General features: G+C 39.6%; 1 protein-coding gene across 4 annotated transcripts in view; it reads right to left on the bottom strand.

The window, feature by feature from the left end:
* The window catches only part of COL4A5 (collagen type IV alpha 5 chain), a 3,591,008-nt gene that overhangs the window by 2,009,622 nt on the left and 1,558,371 nt on the right, over positions 1 to 23,015 (bottom strand). For all 4 annotated transcript variants that reach the window (XM_044057208.1, XM_044057205.1, XM_044057207.1 and 1 more), the window contains exon 15: positions 18,152 to 18,205. In XM_044057208.1, coding sequence (XP_043913143.1) covers positions 18,152 to 18,205 — 54 coding nt within the window. The remainder of the gene's footprint in view (positions 1 to 18,151; positions 18,206 to 23,015) is intronic.

The following is a 23,015-nucleotide window of genomic DNA, read 5'->3' on the forward strand; positions in this document are numbered from 1 at the left end:
TGGATTAAACACACTCTTCCTAAAAGGGGTATTCAATACTGTCATTGTTGAAAATAAGCTTAAAATTTAATTTCCTCAAGTAACTCTTTAAGTCAATGATAACTTCATGAATACACGACTGAGTAGTGGGCACAAAATTCAATCCTCTACTCAACACTTCAGCTAAATTACTTGAACAAACACAGTCAGAACAAACTTTCATAGAATTTCTGAAATATTTCTAATACTTCTACAGGACCACTTGTTACCTTCCTTGTTACAGGCTCCCTAAGCATGGTGACAGCCCTTTCTACTTTCTGTTGCCTGAGTCATTGTGCTAAAAGTTTTTGTGCTATAGAGTTATTATCAATAAACAGTTGCTTAACAACCATCTTTCTAAACTCGTGCATATTATCAAGGTAATCCCTTATTTCTGTTTAGCATTCTGTGGTTGGTCCTCTTCTTCTGTGAGATTCCCCCTATTTTGCAATACTTTAACACTTGTCAGTCCCTCTAAATATTTTTTTATTATTTCTTAACCATATCTCCCTTTCTTTATTTCCATCCTATTTTTAAACTCCACTGTAACTTTAGCCCACACCCTAGCTATATTTTCAGAAAAAAAGTTTATCTTCTCTAATAGCTCCTGAATAATTTCCATGCCCATTCCTTAAATTCATCTCTTTCCAGCAGACAGGTTGGAAAGTGCCAGTGTCTCATTTCTTTATTTCATTACCCTGTGTTTTTATTTTAGTTGTTATTAGTGCATGATCTGAAATAGTTATTGGCTGCATATCAAGACCTTCAATTAAATGAACATGTTACGGTGAAATATAAATTCTATCTAGCCTAGCCTAGCCCAGTTTTTGTATCTTGGGGAATATTACGTAAATTCACTGTGAACTCATACTTTTGAATTTACATCCTCCATGCCAAATATTTTCGTAAATTTCTATAAAAATATACCATCCTTTGTGGGCCCCCCAAACACATCTTCACTGCTACAAATAAAATTCCATTTACCACCTGTAAGTAATATTCCTTGCTGAGAGCTGATTAGCTCTCCAAGAATTTTCTTAAGCTCCATTATAGCAATTTTCCGTGGAAAACAAATACATGCCAGTGTAATCCTCCTCCCTTGCCAGTAGCCCTTAGCACTACAAATCTACCATTATTGACTTTTCATTCTCATATATTATTATTGGAGCTCCTTTTGCAATTAATACAAGTACTCCTCTCTTCCTCTGCCCAGGTATTCTGCTGAATAACCATCCTGAAAACCTTTCTTTATCACATTCATGTGTTCAGTTCTTTCCAAGTGTGTCTCCTGTAGCACAGCTATTTTCACTATATATTCTTAATATAGTTCACTACTCTTTCTGTTTTGTATTTATCTGTGAGACCATTAACAGTTAAAGACATTACAGAAAGTATCATATTCCTGAGAAATTACTATTCCCATTTTTCACATATAACAGCTTTTTTGTTAAATGTCTAGTTCCAGGTTTTGTGCTACATGCATGTACTGTTTGGCAGGTTAATCTTTTATACAGTTGCTTTTGTCATCTCCATTTGAGCCTATACCACATTTTACAGAACATTTTGTTTTATTGAAAACCCTCAAACAAAAATACACACACACACCCCAATACCCCACTAACACCTACAAACTTAATAACAACACACAAAACTATGTACATCTGCAAATATACAAGTTTTACCCTCCTAATAAGAACAACTTTTCCAAACTGACAGCCACACACACAGACTTTAGCTTACCTAAAAGAAAGGTTAACCATGTTAAGACCTTACTAAGAATATCTTTGTCAGTTTTTAAAAAAGTTTGAGCTTGTAAAAAGTTATAAACGTGAATAGAATAAAAGCACTCATCATATTTCTGTGTTGCTGTGTGATATTTTTTTTCAGGCACTGAACTTTTTTTTTATTTTGTTGAGTGTATGACAACCTTAGTACACTGCTAAGGCTAATTTACAGTAATTAATTTAATGCATGCATGCTTCATTCCATACATTCAACTTACCTCTGAGGTTCAAAGGTTCAATGAAAGTTGTTTTGCTTGATATTTTTCAGTTGTTCAGTGCACTTGATAATAGTGCTGTCAATTGATCAACGTATTGAAAAAAAAAAAAAAATATATATATATATATATATATATATATATATATATATATATATATATATATATATATATATATATGGGTCTACTTTGAGCCACTGAAATAACACTTTACTGATTCCTAGTTGGCCGACCCCACTTCACTGAAATGGCTTTAAACCGAAAGCATGGACTGCCCAAATAATTTCCCTGTGAAAGGAACCACTTGGCCACCAGGGTGAGCTTTGCCCTTTCTCCAGTGTAGTACACTCTCAGAGTTGGCATACTTATGTAGGGTGGGTGTGGAGGGCACAGCCCCCCACTTTGCTGGGTTTCATTTTGGTCCATTGAGGTTTTTTCCATGGGGCAAGTGGTTCCTTTCACATTGAAAAGATTTTGGCAGTCCATGCTTTTGGTTTAAAGCCGTTTCTGTGAAGTGGAGTTGGCCAACTAGGAATTGGTGAAGTGTTATTTTGGTGAGTCAAAGTAGACCCATATATGTGGGTCTACTTCCGATTGTTGAAAACACACTTTCTTGACAACCAGAAGATCAAACCCATTTAAGCGAAAGTGCAGTTTTGCAAAAGACGGTTCTCCAAAGCACATTACAGTGGGAATAAGGAAATGTATCCTTTTCCCCACTGTAGTGTGATATTGGAGTTAGCATATTTAAGTAGGGGCATGTGGGGTGTGCAGGGGGGCTTTCCCTTCTGCAAAATACTTTTTAAAGTAGTTTTTTTGTTTTGTTCCGGTTAGGGGAAGAACCGTTTTTTGCGAAAGTGCACTTTCACTTTAATGGGTCTCGATGTTTCTTGTTTGAGATTGTGAAATTTTGATAAAAAAACATCGACCCATATATATGTATATATAGAGAGAGAGAGATACAGATATGACTACACTAATACATAGATACGCAAACACACACACAGATTATATATATATATATATATATATATATATATATATATATATATATATATATATGATTTATATCAGATTGTCAACAACCTACAACAGTGACACTCAAATTATTGAGACCATGTTGTGTTACTGAAATTGCAGAACATCTAAATGGCCAAAAAAGGTCTAAAAAAAGAAGTTATGTACTGATCATAATGTTCCATCTGTGTTGTCGGTCTTCATTTATCCTTGACCTGTGGGTTCAGTTCCGAAATTGGAACTGACTCAGCCATACTACAGCGTGCAAGGACCAAAAACTCTTGAGCTTTTTTCCTACCCATAATGCTCCTCTCCATTTAAACTCAGATCAAGTTTGCTGATTGGCAGACAGAATAGTATGTATCCTGAAAATAATTTTGTGGAGACCATATCTGGTATGGGATGGCTAAAGGAATAGTAAATAAGAACACAAGTCGTTCCACCAAGAGTTATCAAAGAATGGGAGTTGGAAGGAGGGGCGTCAAGGATAAATGAAGATTGGCAACACAGATGGAACATTACGGTGAGTGCCTAACTTCTTTATCTGATGTTGTCACTCTTCATTTATTTCTTGACCTGTGGAACAGAGTTTCCAGCTACTTTTTACCTTGGGTGGACTCATGGAAGTATATTCCTGAACACCATAGAACCAAAGGATGCTCTTCCCATGGAGGCCAAATCCAATTTGTAATGAGTAATAAAGGTATGTGAGGTAGCCCATGTTGCTGCAGCTCAAATGTCATCCAAGGAGGCTCTGGTGTGAAAATCTGTTGAAGTGGCTATAGCTGTGGTAGTGTGTGCCTTAACAGGTCCAGGTAATTTAACATCCTTTTTGATGTACATGAAGGATATGCAGTCTTTCAACCATCTAGAAAGTGATAGTTTAGTACTAGAAAAGGCAATAAACAGTTGATGAGATTTTCTGATAGATTTTGTTCTATGAAGGTATTAACACAATTGTCTGGGGACGTCTAACAAGTGCAGACAGTATTCACCTTTGTTTGAAATTTTTAGACAGAAAACTGGTAAATGTATAGCCTGATTAATATTTGTCTCTGAAACAACCTTTGTTAGAAAGGATGGATTGGTCTTTAAAGAAATCCTATCTGGGTGAAAAATCAAATATGGTGATTTACAAGATAATGCCTGAATTTCTGAAATTCTTCTAGCAGAGGTAATAGCTATTAATAAAGCTATTTTCCAAGTGAGGTACTTTAGCTCACAAGTGGCTGAAGGCTCAAAAGGGTGGTATATCAAAGTCTAAAGAACCAAATTAAGATCTCATGGAACATATGGATCTTTATAAGTAGGATTCAGCATCAAGGTTCCTTTCAAGAGAGTCTTGCAAAGTTTATGAGACATTAATGAGGCATCCTGTAACCCACTGTAAAAGTATGAAATAGCCACTAGTTGAATCCTGATAGCAGAGGCAGAAGCTCCTTGTTCAAAAAGTAAGGTCAAAAACTCTAAAACTTTTGTGATAGGGGTTGAGAAAGGGTCTGTATGATTATTATGAGCTCAACATGAAACCTTTTGCCATTTGCTATAATAAAGCTTTCTAGTGGCGAGTATGTGTGAGGCTAAAATACTCTTATGGACTGGAGAAGATATAATGTCATGCCTGGCAATCAATGGAAGTGGAGAAGCCATGCTGTGAACTTTAGGTTTTGAAGGTTTGGGTGACCTAATCCCTCTGGATGGGATAGGAGATCTGGAGCTGGGTCTGTATGAGTCCACAGTTGCTGAATCAGGTGAGGCCAGAGGAAGGATAAACATACCTGTCGAGGCCAGAATGAGGATCACTTTGCTCTTTATCCTGGTTGCTTTCATCAGAAATTGAGGATTAATGGTATCTGGGTAAAGGCGTATAGAAGTCCTTTGAGTCAGTCATGAAGAAGAGCATCTCTTGTTGACTCCCCAGGAGTGGGGACCAGGACAATGTGGCTGCTCCACTTGTTGTCTAGGGGAGATGCAAAGAAATCGCAGAAAGGCTTGCCCCAGAGGTGAAAAATCATCTGTGCCACTTTCGGGTTGAGAGACCACTTGTGAGGCATGAGGATGTATCTGTTCAGCTTGTCTGCTATCACCTTGAAGTCCCCAGGATATGCGTTGCTATTAGAAGGTGGTTGGAAGAGATCGCCTGCTCCCAAACTCTGAGTGCTTCTCGACAAAGGGGATAAGACTTGGTTCCCCTGTTTGTTGATGTACCAGATGACTGACATGTTGTCTGCCTGGTTTGCACCTGTCCCTGGAGGAAGGGCAGCTTGAAAGGCCTGCAATGCTAACAGCACTGCCCTCATCTCTAGGACACTGATATGCAAGCTGGCCTCTGTAAGAGACCAAGTACCTTGGACTGTCTTACCCAGATAATGCCACCCTCACCCGATCTGGGTGACATCCATTGTCACTTTGGCCTGGGGCTGGGGTGGTATGAGAGGCTGTCCAGCTAGAATATCTGTGGAGTGAATTTACCAGAGAAGATCTATTTTGCAGTGGTTGGTCACTAAAATATGATGAGACATCTTCTGACGAAGAATGGACCATTGGGATGCCAGAAGCCATTGTATAATCCTCATGTGGAATCTTGCTAGAGGTACCAAGGTAATGGTTGTTGTCATAGATCCTAGAGCCTGCAGTAGCAGACATGTGTCTACTGTTTTGCTGATGATGATTCTCCTGACTGGAATTTGATGTTTTTTAAACAAGGAAAAGGGAGGGAAGCTGTGCAAGTGCTTGTATTCAGATTTGCCCGTATAAATTCCAAATTCTGCATGGTATAAGATGAGATTTCTCCTGGTTTATTGTGATACCAAGGTAGGCACAGGTTTGAAGGACATAGTCCCTTGATTTTTCTAAGAGATGCTTGGTGGGAGCAGTGATGAGCCAGTCTTCTAAATAAGGAAACACTCAGTGTCTGTGTATTCTCAAGTGAGACCCTACCACTGCCGTGCATTTGGTCAACATCCTTGGGGCTGTTGTGAGACCAAATGGCAGGGCTCTGAATTAATAGCGACTGGCTCCCAGCCAGAAGTGGAGAAATCTGCTGGAGTACTTGTCCATCTTGATGTGGTAATAAGTCTCCTGGAGGTCTACTGAGCAGATCCAATTGTCCTTTCCTAAAAAGGATGGACTGGAACATGACCATCAGGAACTTTAACAGATTTGTTCAAAACACTAAGATCCAAAACTAGTCTCCAGTCCCTTGTCTTCTCTGGCATTAAAAAGAATTTTGAGTAAATTCTGGATTCCTTCTGGTCTGAGGGGACGTGTTGGATGACTCTTTTTTTCTAGCATTTTTTTATTTCTCAAACTGCTGGTTCCCTCTGATTGGGTGGAACATCGGGGTGCTTATACATTTTTGGGAAGGGTGTGATGTGAAAAGGAATGACGTATCCTCTGGTAATAATTCTTTTTACCCAAACATCTGTAGTTACTTCTAGCCAGGCTTGTTGGTGTAAGGATAACTGCCCCCCTGACTGCTTCCAGAGGCAAGCAGTTGCACCTCCTTTCAGGAGCACTGGTAGGGTTTGGCCAAGAAAGAATCTCTGGTACCCTGATTTTGTGGGCCACCTGTGTCGCATGGATTAAATTAGAACTCCCCCCCATCTGCTTTGGGGGGAGCTGCTACCATATCTGCCATGGAAAAGCCCTTGGGACTTTCAGAACCTCATTTTCCTATTCCTCTGGTTCCTAGTGAAGGACTGCTGAAGAACAGAAAAATGTATGCCCACTGCAGAGAGGGCCTTCCCATCTTTCTCATACATGTACAACATCTCTCAAACATTTTGGCCAAAAAGAGAAGATCCATCAAAAGGCGCATTGAGGAAGGAAGACTTGAATGGCTCCACAAATTCCCATACGCACATCCAGGCATGTCTCCTTATGGCTATGCCAGATCCTGCTGCTCTGGTCAACCCTTTGGCTGCATGTGCTATAAGCCTCATGGACGAGTTGGAAATGGACTTGAGGGTGGTCAACTGAGAAGCAACCTTTTCCTGGACTTCTTCAGATATGGCTCCTACAAGGGTATTTGATAACTCCTTAATCAGATTTCTTTGGAATCTAGTGGAAAGTGCCAAAAAGTTCAACGACCACAGGGCAAAGGTGCTGAAGTGTATACCCGCTTCCTGAACCTATCCATCGCCCAAGACTCTCGACTGGGAGGATGGATAGTGGAACTCTCCTCAGACAGTTCCTTCCTTGTGGCTGCCACAACCAACAAGGCATCTACTGCTAATGCTTTAGCCCAGAATTGAAAATCTTCAGGAGCTGAAATAGTTTTATCTGGCATCTTAGGGATCATCCCTATAGAATCAGGAGCCTTCCACGTCCACAGCGCGATCAGCTTGGTAAGATCATCAGCTGGTGGAGTTACTCAAGAAGAAGATGAGCGTGAGCCAAAAGCTTGCAGGTGCACATACTCCTCTGGGGAAGGATGTTGGGACTTCCAGACACCCCTTTGTTTAAGGAACTCAAAGATGTCTCCAAAGGAGACATCTTCAGTGGGTGACCTATGGGAACCCTCCCCTTTCTTCGCAGTCAGTATCTTTAGTGATGAATTCTTCTGGGGAATTCAAGTGCCTCCTCTTGCACTTTCTCTTGTGAGGAACTTCTTCAGTGGGAAAATCTGAAGAAGTGTCACAAGAAGATAAAGCCTGGACAGGTGTATCCTTTAGTTTCGGCCCTCGCTGTCCCGATGCAGAGGCTGGTTGAAAGTCAGAGTGAGAGGAAGGGTCATGGATTAACTCCGATGGGGGGGCAGATGTCTGGATGCCCACCAAGGACAAAGTCCTCTCCATTGCCTGGAAGGTAGGTCCTCCCGAAGAGGGAATGAAGTCCAGAACCGAAATGCCTCAGAACTGAGGTCATTCCCCACACCTAGGAGACCACCCCCAACACAGAAGCTGGTGCAGAGCTCATGGGTGCCAAGGCCTCAAGGTGCAGGGATGGCTCCAAAAAATGGAGTTGACACCTGCCCCTCAGAACCGACAGAGGAGCCCTCAACCCAGGAGCCCTCTGGTTTAGAGAGGAATGAAGAGCTCAGGGTAGTAGTTGGCCCCAGAGAAAAAGATCTGGCTGGAGCCAAAACAGTTGGTGCTGGAGGGATCGGAGCATGGGTGTCCAAAACCACAGATGGGATCAGAGGAGGAAGATTTGGTGGAGTCATGGAAAAAGTGGTTCGAGAATTAGAAGAAGTCGGAACCAAGGACATAGCAGGCAATCATCTTGCCATAAGAACCTGATCCACTAGCCTCAACACATATTATTCTGACAAACTCTTGGTGGCGTGAACTGATTGGGTGGACAGAGATTTTGGTCTCCCCACAAAGGAACTCAGCAATTGCCCTGCATATGGATCTATATATGGAGAATATTGCATTCTTGGAAGCATCAACTCTGGTTATTCAAGAATTATTGTCAGAACAGTAGGTGTTGGAGCAGATATAGTGGATGGAACAGAGGTTGTTGTTTCTGAGGTCTTGTCCTATTTTTGTAATGTCTAATTCGGAGCCAAATATGCGAAAAGACTACACTCCAAGCTGAGGCTTTTGGGTCCACAGGCATTTTTGGAACATCTATTTTAGATTTCGTAGCCACCGGTGCCAAAGAGGAGGTCAGAGCCAAGTGACTTTTCCACTTACGTTTTTCAGATTTTGAAGAAGAAGAGGAAGAAGGGTCCATCTTACTTTTGGAATCAGATAAGGCCTTCTCAAAAGAAGATTTAAGCATGCCTTTTAACATTTATTTGTTTTCTCATTCAGTTAAGGCTCGGTGACTGAATTCATGGCATACTGAGCAGTCTTCCTGTAGATGTAATGAGCCTTAGCAATACACGCATAGTGAATGACTATCTGAATTAGGCATTTTCCTGTCGCAGTTATGGCACTTTTTAAAGCCAGAAGTGCCCTTTCCTTTATCAGCCATAGCTACAGGAAAAAGAACAGCTGCACACAAAAAGACAACTAGAAATTAAGATAAAGGGAAATTTACAGTTAAGTTCTTTCAGCAATGGTAGGCCTAGAATACCCAAGGGTAGAAAGGTATCCATACAAAGAAAAGGAAAGTATATAGAGAAGTGCTACCAACTACGGTAAACAAAGAATACCAACGTTGTGTATCTCTCTCTCTCTCTGTATGTATACATACATATACATATATATATATATATATATATATATATATATATATATATATATATATATATATGTGTGTGTGTGTATATTACATATATATGGTTACAGTTCAAAATCTTGAGCTACTGAAATATCGAACTTCAGTAGCTCAAGACCGAAGTGTTGAAACTGCACTTGCGCGAAAGTGCAGAATACCGAGTGTGGAAATGAATGCGGAAATGTTGAATCCGCAGTGTGGATGTAGCTGGAAATTCAGGTAAGTGATGTTTTGTAAGGGGTTTTGGGTAGGGATTTTAGTGTGTGTGTGTGTGTGTGTGTGTGTGTGTGTGTGTGTGTGTGTGTGTGTGTGTGTGTGTGAGTGTGTTTGGAGTTTTGAGGTGTGGGTTGGGGTAGGTAGACAAGATTGTGAGTGTGTAAGTGTTGCGAGTGGTGGTATTTGTACTTATGTGATGTGTGTATGGCAAGGGGAGTGTAGAGTGCGTAGTGGTGGTTTTTGTGTGTTTGTGTTTTTAGTGCAACCTCAGAATTAGTATATTTAAGTAGGGGAGATTAGGGGGTGCAGGGGGGCCTGCCCCCTGCTTATATGTAGGGTTAGCGGTTGTGTTTGTTTTGTCGTGTTTGTGTGTGTTTTGTTGGTTTATAGTGTAGGGAGGAAGGTGTATATGTGCTAGTTTATTTGTGGAACGTGTATGTGGGTAGTCGCAAATTTGAATTTTGCACTTTCGGGGTTTCAGGTTTTTTAGTTTTCGGCTTTACAGTCTCAGGATACTGAATTTCGATATTTCAGTATTTCAGGATTGTAAAGTGAAACTATATATATATATATATATATATATATATATATATATATATATAGTTTCACTTTACAATCCCTATATATATATATATATATATATATATATATATATATATATATATATAGGAACACTTTATAATCCCGAAATTCTAAAATACCGAATTGCAGAATCCCGAGATTATAAAGGCAAAGGTTCAAAAGTTCAAAACCCCAGAAGTGCGAATTTTAAAATCCCGAAGTACGGAGATGTTGAAGTAGCCCTTCTGGTGTTGCACTATGTGAAGGGATAGCTGGAAGTTCAAGTAAGTATTTATGTTTAAGGGTTTTGGTTAGGGGCTTTAGTGTGTGTCAGTGTGTTTGGTTACTGTGATCTGTACGTGCGAGGGGAATGTAGCTCGTACGCTGGTGTTTTTGTGTGTTTGTCTGTGTAGTGCGATCGTGGAGTTATTATATTTAAGTAGGGGGGGTGTGGGGGTGCAGGGGGGCTTGCCCCCCCCTGTTTGTATGTAATGTAGGTTTGAGTGTTTGTGTGTTGGGGGAAGGTGTGTGTGTGTGTGTGTGTGTGTGTGTGTGTGTGTGTGTGTGTGGTTAGTGTAGTGTTCGCGATTTTAAAATTTGTGCTTCTGGGGTTTTGGGATTGTCAGGTTTCGGCTTTATGATCTCGAAATTCTGAAATTCAGTATTTCAGGATTTCGGGATTATAAAGTGAATCTATACACAGATATATATATATATATATATATATATATATATATATATATATATATATAAGAAAACTTTGTTTTGTTTTTTTTTGTTTTTGTTTTTTTAAACTAGAAAATGAGAAAGTTGAATGATTATCTACCAACTATGGTAGTGAAGATTTCACCAAAGTGAAAATTGGAGCAAACAGAGAAAATGTATAGTAGGGATTTTTTAAAACTAATATAAGTGACTAATGAGAAAGAGAGACTACAATAGTTGACAACTAGAGAATTTTTAAAATATAATTGTACTTAATTCGAGAGATTTGGCGACATGTCTCACACTGGAAGTGGCAAACGAGATCTAAGGTAAAATGGTGAGGAGCATTATGGGTAGGGAAAAAAGCTCAAGAGGTTTTGGTCATTGTGGGCTGTAATATGGCTGAGATGGCTCCAATTTCGGAATCAAACCCACAGGTAAAGGAATAAATGAAGACTGACAACATCAGATCATGCTTTTTCATGAGTGGGGGAAGCCATTCTGCTACTTGTATACCAACTTGGAGATCGCACTGCAGTGGGGAAAGAAAAAAAAACAAATCCCCACTGTACTACATTCTTAGACAACCATCCACTGCTATACAGCAATATTTGGCCATTTTGATAACCTGGTCTTGGATGTTTTGAATGTTGCTGTTGTAGGCTGTCAACTATCTGATAGGGACATGCATGCATACATAAATATATATGTGTGTGTGTGTGTGTGTGTGTGTGTGTGTGTGTGTGTGTGTGTGTGTATACATACATATATATATATATATATATATATATATATATATATATATATATATATATATATAAAACTACATCTAGTGATTACTATGACGTGGTCCACAGAAGTTCTCAAGAAATTGCAATTAGACAACATGGAAGTTATATCTGGCATCTTAGATTATTTTGTGCGTATATCAATAGGGATATGGCCCCTAGGGGTCTGAGAATACACCTACAGCCACTGATTAGTAGATCTGAAGAGAGACTAACCACAGAATGGAACACGGCATTACAAGAAGCATCTATGATGTTTGTTAAAATACTTGCCTCATACTATGAAAGAATGATTGATACACATTTGTCAGAAGTCAAATTAATCTGTGAGGAATGCAAAAAATATGAATCATTATCCATATACGAATGCTCAGTGACCAGGCTGTCAAAAGAACTTGCAAAATATGAGAAACAAACAAGGGAAAAGAAAATTAAAAAAATCAACAGGGACATTTCTGACTACCAAAGGGGGTGTCCATTTGAATCACATAGATCTGTCAGATTCATGGATACTAGCCAAGGGACAGCAAGGGGCAGGATTAGAAAGAGACCTAGGTCCATCCTCAAAACTAATGACAAATCTTTTGCTAGCACATCGGGGGAGGAATCCTCCTACACAGATAATGAAAGTGTTCAGCTCCAGGAGTCACCTATGCGTAAAAAGTCCAACTGGGCACACCCTTTAGAGGTGGAAAAAGGTGGCGGGGTGGCCGCAAACACAAACATGGGAAGCAGAATAGATTCTGTAGAGGGATTGATACAAACATTACGGAGATAACTGACAATGAATACAAAAATGTGTTGAATTTGTCCGATGTTAAACTGACTAATGAACAAGAAAAGTTACTAAATAAAGGTCTTGGATTTGTACCAGGCTTTTTTTGTAATGAATACAACATTGTGTCTGATGTAATGAATTTTTGCCGTAATCTTAATTTAAAATAATTTTTTACAGATCAAACCTCAAAAACCTCTCAAAGATCTAATGAATTCAGATTTCGTAAATCTGAATTTCAACCCCCAATGAACAAACATGTGTCCATTTTCCAACAATCAGTCCTCAGGAATTTACATTTCCCATCTATGGAATCTCATGTCATGGGTCAAAATATTTCTTCATCTGAAAAAAAGGCTCTAGAGGAACTGAAAAATAATCATAATATTGCCATATTACCAGCAGATAAAGGAGGGGCGGTTGTGGTTATGAACATGGGTTACTATTTGAACGAAGGTCTGGAACAGCTATCAAATACCAGATGCTACATGCATATGTCCATTGATCCAACCCCCAGTTTTAAAAAAAGAGACACATTTTTGAATCTAGCAGAGGAAGAAGGAACCATTACTAAGAACACGGTCAAACATTTATCAGTGATGGACCCCCAAAAACAAATTCTGTATCTGCTTCCAAAAATACACAAATCCACTTCCAAACCCCCTGGGAGACCCATTGTGTCAGATATTGCCTCTCTTACAGAACCACTATCAATGTTTTTGACACAGCATTTAAAACCATTACTCACAGTGGTCAGGGCCAGTCTGCAGGACACTATGCAGTTCCTCCAGATTATACAAGATATACAATTGGAATCACATTGGCTTATGTGCACCTTGGGTGTTAAAACTTTATATACCAGTATACCTCATTGGGCAGGCCTACAGGCACTTCAATATTGGTTAGAACAGTCAAATTTATATCCACCAGGAGTCAACAAATTGCTTATATGTATGGCAGAACATGTGCTTAACAAGAATGTTTTCTACTTTCAAGGGGAGTGTTACTGGCAACTTCAAAGTACAGCTATGGGGGCATCATTTGCCCCCATATATGCAGACTTATTTATGGCATACTTTGAAGAATGCATGATTTACAACCCACTTCCCAACATATACATGGTTGAAATAGACATATGGCGTAGATACTTGGATGATTGTTGGATGGTGTGGCGTGCGGATTCTACATATTTGCAGGAGTTTGTAGAATATCTTAATGACATTTGGGATATAGAGTTTGCAATAACATACAACCTTAACACCATTGATTTTTTGGATGTTACTGTTTATAGGAATGATGATCACACCTTGAGCACTTAAGACCTACAGGAAATATCCACAATACAATACCCTGCTCCATGCATCCAGTATGCACCCACACCACATCATCCGCAACATACCCAAATCCCAATTTTTGAGGATTAAACGCATCAGTTCATCTAAGAAAGATTTTGAGGAAGCAAAATTGGATCTCCAAAACAGATTTTTGGAAAGAGGATATAACAAATCCGATATAATATTAGGTAGTACTTGGTCTGCTAATCAGGACAGGAACATGTTATTACAGTATAAAAAAACGTGAAACCACAGAAATTGAGCCTACATTGAGGTTTGTCACTACATATGGAAGGAATCATAATGTAATTAGAAACATCGTAGATTCCAATTGGAATATTCTATTAGCAAATGAAGAATTAAGAAATCTTTTGGGCCCCAAATGTCAGTTCTCATATAGACGAGGCAAAACGTTAGGTGGCCTGTTTTCACACTACAAGCACAAAGAAAGTGGGGGCGCTATCTATAAACAGATGACAATGACTGGAGACCAACTTCTGGGCACTTTTCCATGTGGCCATTGTGGATCCTGTAACCAAGTAAGTAAATTAAAACAATTTACTAGTGCTAATACAAGTAGAGTCTATGATCTAAGAGTTTTTGGCAATTGCAGCAGTAGTTGGGTTATATATTTAGCAACGTGTCAATGTTCAGCATTTTATGTTGGGCAAACATCACGATCACTCAGAGTAAGGATGAGTGGACATAAGAGTGACATCAGAAATACGAAGGAGACCAATGCTCTGTACAGACACACCTCGAAACATACTAAAGCCAGATTTATGTTCATGATCATTGACAAAATAACTGGAGACAGGAGCAACCAACAGGGGTGGCATAGTATTTTGAACCACAAAGAAAAATATTGGATCATTCACCTTGGGGCACTATTTCCCCCGGGCCTTAATGACCACTTATAATCTGTTTGTGGAAGATAATTGGGCTAATACACGTTGGAACCATCATAAATAATAATATATGTGTTGTGACTGGGAAGAACATATATAAAGAAGAGATATATGTTTTCAGTTATTAAATTGGATTATATGGGTTTTTCATTCATATGTTTAGCTTATGAACTGACATTGTTCTTGCCGTAAGTCCACACAATGCTATATCTCAGATCCAATACTTTATATATGAGCTAGGCAAGTATGAGGGCTGTATGCCGCTGTTGTTAAAATATGTTGGTTGATTGTAACAATATTTACTAACTGGGAAGCTAAATATACCCAGTTATATGCTATTGTATTTAAATATAATTTTGTCCTTATGACAATATTACCAGTACATCTGGTATATTGCTATTTACACAGCATTATAATGGTATATCAGCTGACCGTGTTTGGACTGTCTGTATTTTATATTATATAACAGCATCTAATATCAAATGTTTCACTAATATATTATACATTGTAGTTAAAACTTCACGTTATACTATTATTATTTTATATTATTTGAACAATGTATTTGACATTAGTATATATTCATATGCTACTGGGGACGTTGTTCTTTGTTCACAGTATATGTCATTGCATCAGGATACAATTGATAGAACTTTCAAGTTATGTAAAATTAATATTATGTATATTAGGGTCTTATGTTGTAATTATGGCAAAAATCTGTATTGGTTTAAAAATAATATTATGCTGTAGTATTGTCTTATAATGCCTCTATTTGACTATGATGATACTTGTATTCAAATACTATTGTAAAATTTACAATTGGGTTGGACTATACCATGTTTCCATTGGTTGGTGGGTTGTATAAATATTCATGAAATTTTGTGCATGACTAATGTTTTTTTCACTGATGAAGGCTGGGTAGCCGAAACCGGTTTGATTAGATTTTTGTGCACTTTGTTGCATCTCATGCTTTAATAAATATCTATTTATTCTTAAGTGTCTATATGCTGTTTATGCTGGCCTCTGGTGTTTTATTTTTAACATGGAAGTTACACCACAGTCACTTATTGTGTCTTTCGGCTTTTCCCGGTTAGAGGTCGCCACAGCGGAACTCTGGTCCGCTAATGATTGGTAGTTGATTTTTACGTGCCGAGTTACCAGCCCTGATGCACAACCTTCAATGAAGGTACACCCATTCACGCATGTCTCCACGCAGAAGACGCTCTAGCTGAGAGTCGAACCGGACAGCGTCTTACTGCCTCTGTTAAAATGGCAGTGCCTATTTACACCAGCATGGTGGTTTTCAGTTTAGCAAGTCTGTAGTAGTTCTAACTGACAATGTTCCTTAAAAAGGCATTGTATGCCTCTGGAGTACAGCAAATGACTGTAATGTACAAGACCGAGAACAGTCACATTAAATTTACCTTGCCATATTTTTGTCACTGAAAACACTCCTTATAGATAGTTATTATCAATCCTCAGGTGCAGTGATCTCATAGTTGACTACTAATTGGGGTTGTTGTGCAAGATTTCCACATATGGGGATCAGGTGCCTCACTCACTCAGCTCACTGCTGATGATAGAATGACAAAGGAAAGTGGATTTGAATAAATTTACACAGTAATGGAGATGTCTGATATCTATCGAAATCTTACTCCCTTTTGAAGTAAGTGTGAATAAACGCTTTTCTGACTTGGTCCATAACAGTGATAGAAAGGAAAATGTTGGGGTTACTTTTATCCTTTTAAGCTATAAGATTTCTTATAGCTGCTTTACAGTAGAAAATGGGTTATAACGGAGGACATGATGTAAAGATATACTCCCAGAAAACATTATCATTGGCTTGGCAGCTTCAACATGTGATGGTACATAGTTTATTGACTTTGCCATTTATAAGCACAGAAGTACCTGTGTATGCCTTGCCAGTCAATGACTCAACAAACAGGAGTTGAGCTAAGAATTAGTATGCTTTATAATCAGAATCTTTTAGATTAGCAACCTTTTCTTCCATTTTCTAATAAGGATATACAGGGTCCATCTCTTTTTATTACATGGCCTTTGTCTTAAAGAACTCAAGCATTTATTAGGAGTTTGACCAGATCTTTTATCTAGCATAAGCTGTATTCATGCCAAAAATGTTGACGTTCAGATGAAGTGTTGTATATAACAGAAAAAATGACATGTTTATAGAATGGTAAATAATCTGTGGCTTGGAAGCTGGCTATTTTTATTAAAAAGATACATAGACATCACATATGTCTAATGGGTCATTGTTTACAGCCAGAAATGTAGGCAAATTTCTTTCCAAATGTAATCTCTGGACATAAAGATGAAATCTGTAAGAGTACACATAATTATAAGAAGTCCTGCCACTCTTCCAGAGACACTCTTGGAAATATTACACTCATTTTACCAATATAATGATTAATGGAGCTAAACCAGCTGCAGGCAGATCAGTATTAACCATTCTCTAGGGATCTTCAACTAGTAAGTTGTATATTCCAAAGAATTACCACATCTAATTTATTTTGGTACTCACTAGTTTACTTATGGATAACACTGTAAGTCTTATTCTTCACTGTATACACATCAAGCATTAGTAATGTGTTTAAGATAACCTATAGCAGTAATGCAAAAATAGTACAAGAAGGATACAGAATGTGTAGCAGAATATGTTTTGCTTGATTTACATTTTCTGTGGGCTATCAGAAGTGAAAATATTTAATTTCTGAACTGTTCACTTTTGCTGAGTATTTATTTCATTAGTATTACTTACATTTCCTGAGGGTTAAAGGAAATATGAATAGCTAAGTATTTAAAATGGACTCTGAATGATTAATCGCATCTAACTTAGTTGAAATACAAATGATCAGAGCTAAAACATCCATAACATGTTACACACCACAGGTGAAACATCGAAACATCACCATATACTGCAAAGCAGCTGTATTTACAGAGAAAAAGCCCCTTGCAGCCTGATGTGGGGGCTCTACTCCACACCTCCAATCTCTGTACATTTTAACTCCGTGGTCAGAAAAAAAAAACTCAGAGAAAGGGGTAAGGGCATAAAAGAAAACTAAGACTCACTTTTCTCCCACAGCCAGAAGCAAAAGTCTACAGTGTCCAAAAAAAAAAAAAAAAGCAGTTTCAACATGGTAAAGACATTAAATGATATTAAATCAGATATTCTGACAAGAAGAGAACCATTGCTGGAAGGAAGGTCAGTCCATCAAATGACAAAGACATTCAGTCACACACATTCCTCCGGAGAGTTTAGATGATTGCCTTTTCTCCTATCAGCATGGCTTTGGGATGTGTGAGGAAACTGCAGACCCTGGCTAAACAAAGGGAGGACATGTAGACTCCACACAGAAAGTACCCCAGATATGAATCAAACTGAAGAATTAAGCATTGTAAAGCAAGAAAGTTAACTGTGCTACTGATAAATGTTTACAACATTACACCATAATTTACCAGGAAATCAAGACAATCTTCAAGGGCCTTTTTTAGTTGTAGTTAAGCTACAATACCAAAATCAAAGGCTGTTTGCGTGGACAGCTTTTACTGTAACTGACATATAATAAAAAAAAGATGTCCAGCAGGCACATTTAAATTAATCTGCAATTTAAAATTAAGCAACCAAGCTTTAATTTCATACTTACAGGAAAACCTGTGTCACCTTTGGGGCCGGATAGACCTTGAGAACCTTTTTCTCCCTGTAGACAGAAAGATATGTTTCAGATGAATAGCAGCAACATGTGGAAGTTGTATGCAATTCAGATACCAAGAAATATGTCTGACTTACCAAATTTTCAAGTGTATACCCATGCTGTGTATATATGTGTGTGTGTGTGTGTGTGTGTGTGTCTGTCTGTCTGTCTGTCTGCCTGTGTGTGCACACACATACAGGCATGCACATTTGTACCCACAGTAATACACCACATACATGTATGGTGATTAATGACAAAAGAACATGTATTCACAGCTGCATCCATCTGCATGGGCTACTGGAATCTATAGCGAAGAAAAAAGTGCATTCCTATTACTAAACGCTAAGCATATATTTGACACTAACCCTATGTAGCAACTTCTGACACATCATTTACTTACTGCAAGTTACTGCTATTTTGGTGTAGACATGGAGTTACTGCTAAACAATAACACTTAAATTAATCACTTATAGCAGCTAGACCATATTCAACAAGTAAAAAAAAAATGTCAGTTAATATAAGAGCTATGAGTATATGCTGTTCGGTAATATTCCCTCCTTGTCTTGAGTGTTTACCTCATCTATCCTGCTCTGAAGTACCATAAATTACAGATAATATACAAATAAAATACACAACCTGGAATTCAGGAACACACAGTGCAATGTCTAAGCCTTATCCTGGAAGATTTCTATATTGAGATAAGCCTTTTTGACTCAGACTTCTCTTATTACTCAGGTTTTCCCCGGTCTGTTTTTCTTATGTCTTGTTCTATGCAGTTAAAAATGTAATTGTCTGTGAACATCCAGTAAATGTAACATGTATTCGTCTTTGTTAGTAAATTTGGGGAAGTAAACTGTCAAATTAATAGACTGATTGATACTGAACTCTGACACCACCTTGGGAGGAAAGGATGCACTGGCTCGTAACATAAGTCTATCCTTATGAAAAATCAAATATGGAGGTTTTGAAGACAGTGCTTGAATTTCTGAAATTCATCTAGCAGATGTAAAGGCTACTAGAAAAACATTTTTCCAAGTAAGATATTTAAGGTCACACTTAGCTGCTGGTTCAAAGGGGGAATGGATAAGTGCCTGCAGTACCAGATTGAGATTGAGGTTTTACAAGTAGAGTGCATCACAAGAAAGCTCTGCACAGCTTATGAGATACTGCTGAGGAACCTTCATATCCGATGTGAAAGGTTCATATTGCTGCTAACTGAACTTTAATGGTTGAGGAACTAGCTTCTTCTTTAAAAAGTAGGACAAAAACTCAAGGATGTTATGTATCAGAGCTAAAAAAGGTTCAGCCTGATTCTGATGTGCCTAGTACACAAATCTTTTCCATTTGCTGGAATGTAGTTTACGTGTTGAAGGTTTTTGTGAAGATAAAAGTATATGTTGGACAGGGGAAGAAAGCATAGGTTGTCTTGGTATTAACCGAACTGGAGAAGCCAGGCTGCCAGCCTGGGTTTTGATATGTCTGAATGGATCATGCCTGTTGAGTGAGAGAGGAGATCTGGAGTCGAATCCAGAACCCAAGGTTGGTGAAGTAAGTGAGACCAAATGAAGAGGAACCAAATCTGTCGAAGCCATTAGGGTGCAATGAGGATGACTTTGCTCTTCAAGATGACAGTTTTCTGTTTGAATTTAGGGATTAGAAGGATTGGTGGATAGACACAAAGTTGACTGGGTGGGCCAGTCTTGAAGAAGAGAATCCCTCACTGACTCCACCTGAGAGGGGATTAGGGCAAAGTAGGTGCTGCATTTGTTGTTTAAGGGAGAAGCAAAAAGATCCCCGCAAGGCTGGCTCCACTGACGAAAAATCATTTCAGCCATGTTCTTGTTGAGAGACCACTCATGAGGTAGAAGAATGCAGCTGCTCAGCTTTTCTGCTATCGCACTGGACTTCCTCGGAATGTGTGTGGATGTAAGAATGTGGTTGGATGAGATCGCCCATTGCCACACTCAGAACATTTCTCGACACAAGGGATAAGATCTGGTCCCGCCTTGTTTGTTGATGTACAAAACATATTGTCTGTTTGAATTTTAATCATCCCAGAAGGGCGAGCATTCTGAATGCCCTGCAATGCTAAAAACACTGCTCTCATCTGTAGGACATTGATATGCAAATTGGGCTCTTTGAGGGGGCCCAGTGCCTTGGACTGTTTTCCCCAGAAAGTGCCTCCCACCCCAACTGAGAAATGTCCGTGGTAACTATGGCCCTAGATTGAGGGGGAATGAACTGACAGCCTTGTAGAACCTGATCTGATTGAATCCACCACCTGAAAGTGCCTCCCACCCCAACTGAGAAACGTCCATGGTAACTATGGCCCTAGATTGAGGGGGAATGAACTGACAGCCTAGTATAACCTGATGTGATTAAATCCACCACCTGAGATCTCTCTTGTACATGTAAGTGATTCATATCAAAGTTGACATGGGTTGGTAAAGTATTGACCACTGTGTTTCCAACATCCACTGTAGAATCCTCATGTAAAATCTGGCCAAAGGTACTAGCATTACTGCCGCAGACATTGATCCTAGCTTGAAAGACAAGCGATCTAAAATCTTGGTACTGCAGATTATTTTTATAAACTGTGATCTTACAGTTTGAACCCTTGAAGGAGGCAGTGAAACTGTCATTGACTTTGAGTTGAACAGTGCGCCTATGAAATCCTAATTCTGAGTTGGTTCCAGTTGAGACTTGTCCTAGTTTATGGTTATCCCACATGAAAACACATCTGAAGAACCTGTTGACTGCCCTTATTAATTAATGCCTGGTGGGGGTGGAAATGAGCCAATCATCTAGATATGGAAACACACGGAATCCTTGCAGTCTCAAGTGAGCTGTTACTACTGCCATACATTTGGTGAACACAGTAGGAGCTGTGGTGAGACCAAAGTGCAGAACTCCGAATTGGTAATGACTGGCTCCCAGATGGAAGCATAAGTACCTTCTGGATTGCCCGTTCATCTTTATGTGATGGTATGCATCCTGAAGTTCTAACAAGCACATCCAGTTGTCCTTGCCCATAAAAGGGAGAATGGACTGAACCATGACCATCCAAAACTTGGTGCGTCAAACTGTCTTGTTTAAATTGCTGAGATCCAAAATTGGTCTCCAGTCCCCTGTTTTCTTTAGCACTAAAAAGACCCTTGAATAAGTTTCGGATTCTGTCTGGTCTGGCGGGACCTCTTGGAAGACTTTTTTTCTAGCAGCTTTTGTATTTCAATTGCTGCCTGTTCCCTTTGACTTGGTGGAACATTGGGGATTTTTCCTGAGATTGAAGGAGGAAGGTATGTCTAGCCAGGCTATCTGGGGCAGAGAAAATTAAGCCCCAATTGCCTCCAGAGGTGGATAATTGGTCCTCCTTTCAGGATCACTGGTCAGGTCTGTTAAATAAAGAATCTCTGGATCCCTGGTTTTGCGAGCCACCTCTGCTGCCGGGGCATCGACCATTGCAGTTCCCTCCTCTGCCCCAGGGGAACTTCTTCCACATGTGTCCTGGAAAGGATCCTGGGATTTCTTGACCCACATCTTCTGACAACCTCATTGACTCCTAGAAAAGGATCTTTGAGGCATCGAAAAATGTACACCCACGTCAGACTTTGTCTTTCCATCCTTCTCACACCTGGATAATGTGTCCTTCACTTTGAGGCCACACACAGAAGAAGTTCGTCAAAAGGAGCTTTGACAAACAAAGACTTGAACAGCTCCACAAAATCACATAAGTACATACAGGCATGTTTTCTGATGGACATGTCTGAACCCACTGTCCTTGAGGTTCCTTCGGCTACATGAGAAATGAGCCTCATGGAAGAATTTGAAATAGATTGCAGGGCAGCCAGCTGAGACGTCAAGGATGATTGGACCTCTGCAGAAATGGATCCTGAGAATGATTTGATAGCTCCTTAATCAAATCCCTCTGTAATCTTGTAAAATTTGCCAAATAATTTTCAGTGACCTTAAGGCGAAGGTCGCTGAAGCATAGACATGCTTCCCAAACCTGTCCATCACTGTAGACTCCCTGTTAGGGGGATGAACAGTAGAACACTCCTTAGCAAGTTCCTTTTTGTTGGCCGCCACCATGACCATGGCATAAATGGGCACCCCTTTACCCCAAAGCTGCTTATCCAAAGGTAGTGCCATAATCTTGTCTGGTCTCCTAGGTAGGGGTTCAACTGTGTTGGGTTCCTTCCATGACCACCGTGAGACTAACAATAAGCTTGTTGGTGGGTGAAGTAACTCAGGAGGTAGACAAGCCAGTATTGAAAGCCTCCAGGAATACAGACTCCTCAGATGAAGGGTTGGTGGGTGCTCAGCCAACTCTCTGTTTTAGGATCTTGAGGCTGTCTCCAATTGGGATGTCTTCAGGAGGTGACCATGGGGACACTTCACCTTCATCAAAGCTTGTATCTTCAGTGATAGACTCTTCTGGGGAGTCTAGGTGCTTCTTCTTACACATCATCTTCTGAGGGACCTCCTAAGTGGGATGCTCTGGGGCTGTATCAGAAGAAACTGAGATACCTTGTTGGGAAACTGGAGGGTCTTGGACTGGCTGTTCTTGTGGTAAAGAGTGATGAGGCTCTGAGTGTGGAGACACCAAAGTAAAAGGCTTAATATCCGAGGGGGTTGGATCTGTCCATTCTACCGAGACTGAGAAAACCCTCTTCACAGCCTCGAAGGAAGACTGCTCCAGAGAAAGAGAAGACCTTGGATCCGAAAAGACAAGCTTGTGGACCACTGTCCTCTCCCACTCAGAAATCAATTTCCCTGAGGTAGAAGCCAGAGCTGAGCTATCCAGTGCCGAGGCTCG

This window comes from Protopterus annectens, chromosome 15.part0, assembly GCF_019279795.1.
Source record: "Protopterus annectens isolate FY-2018-M chromosome 15.part0, PAN1.0, whole genome shotgun sequence".
NCBI lineage: Eukaryota > Metazoa > Chordata > Ceratodontiformes > Protopteridae > Protopterus > Protopterus annectens.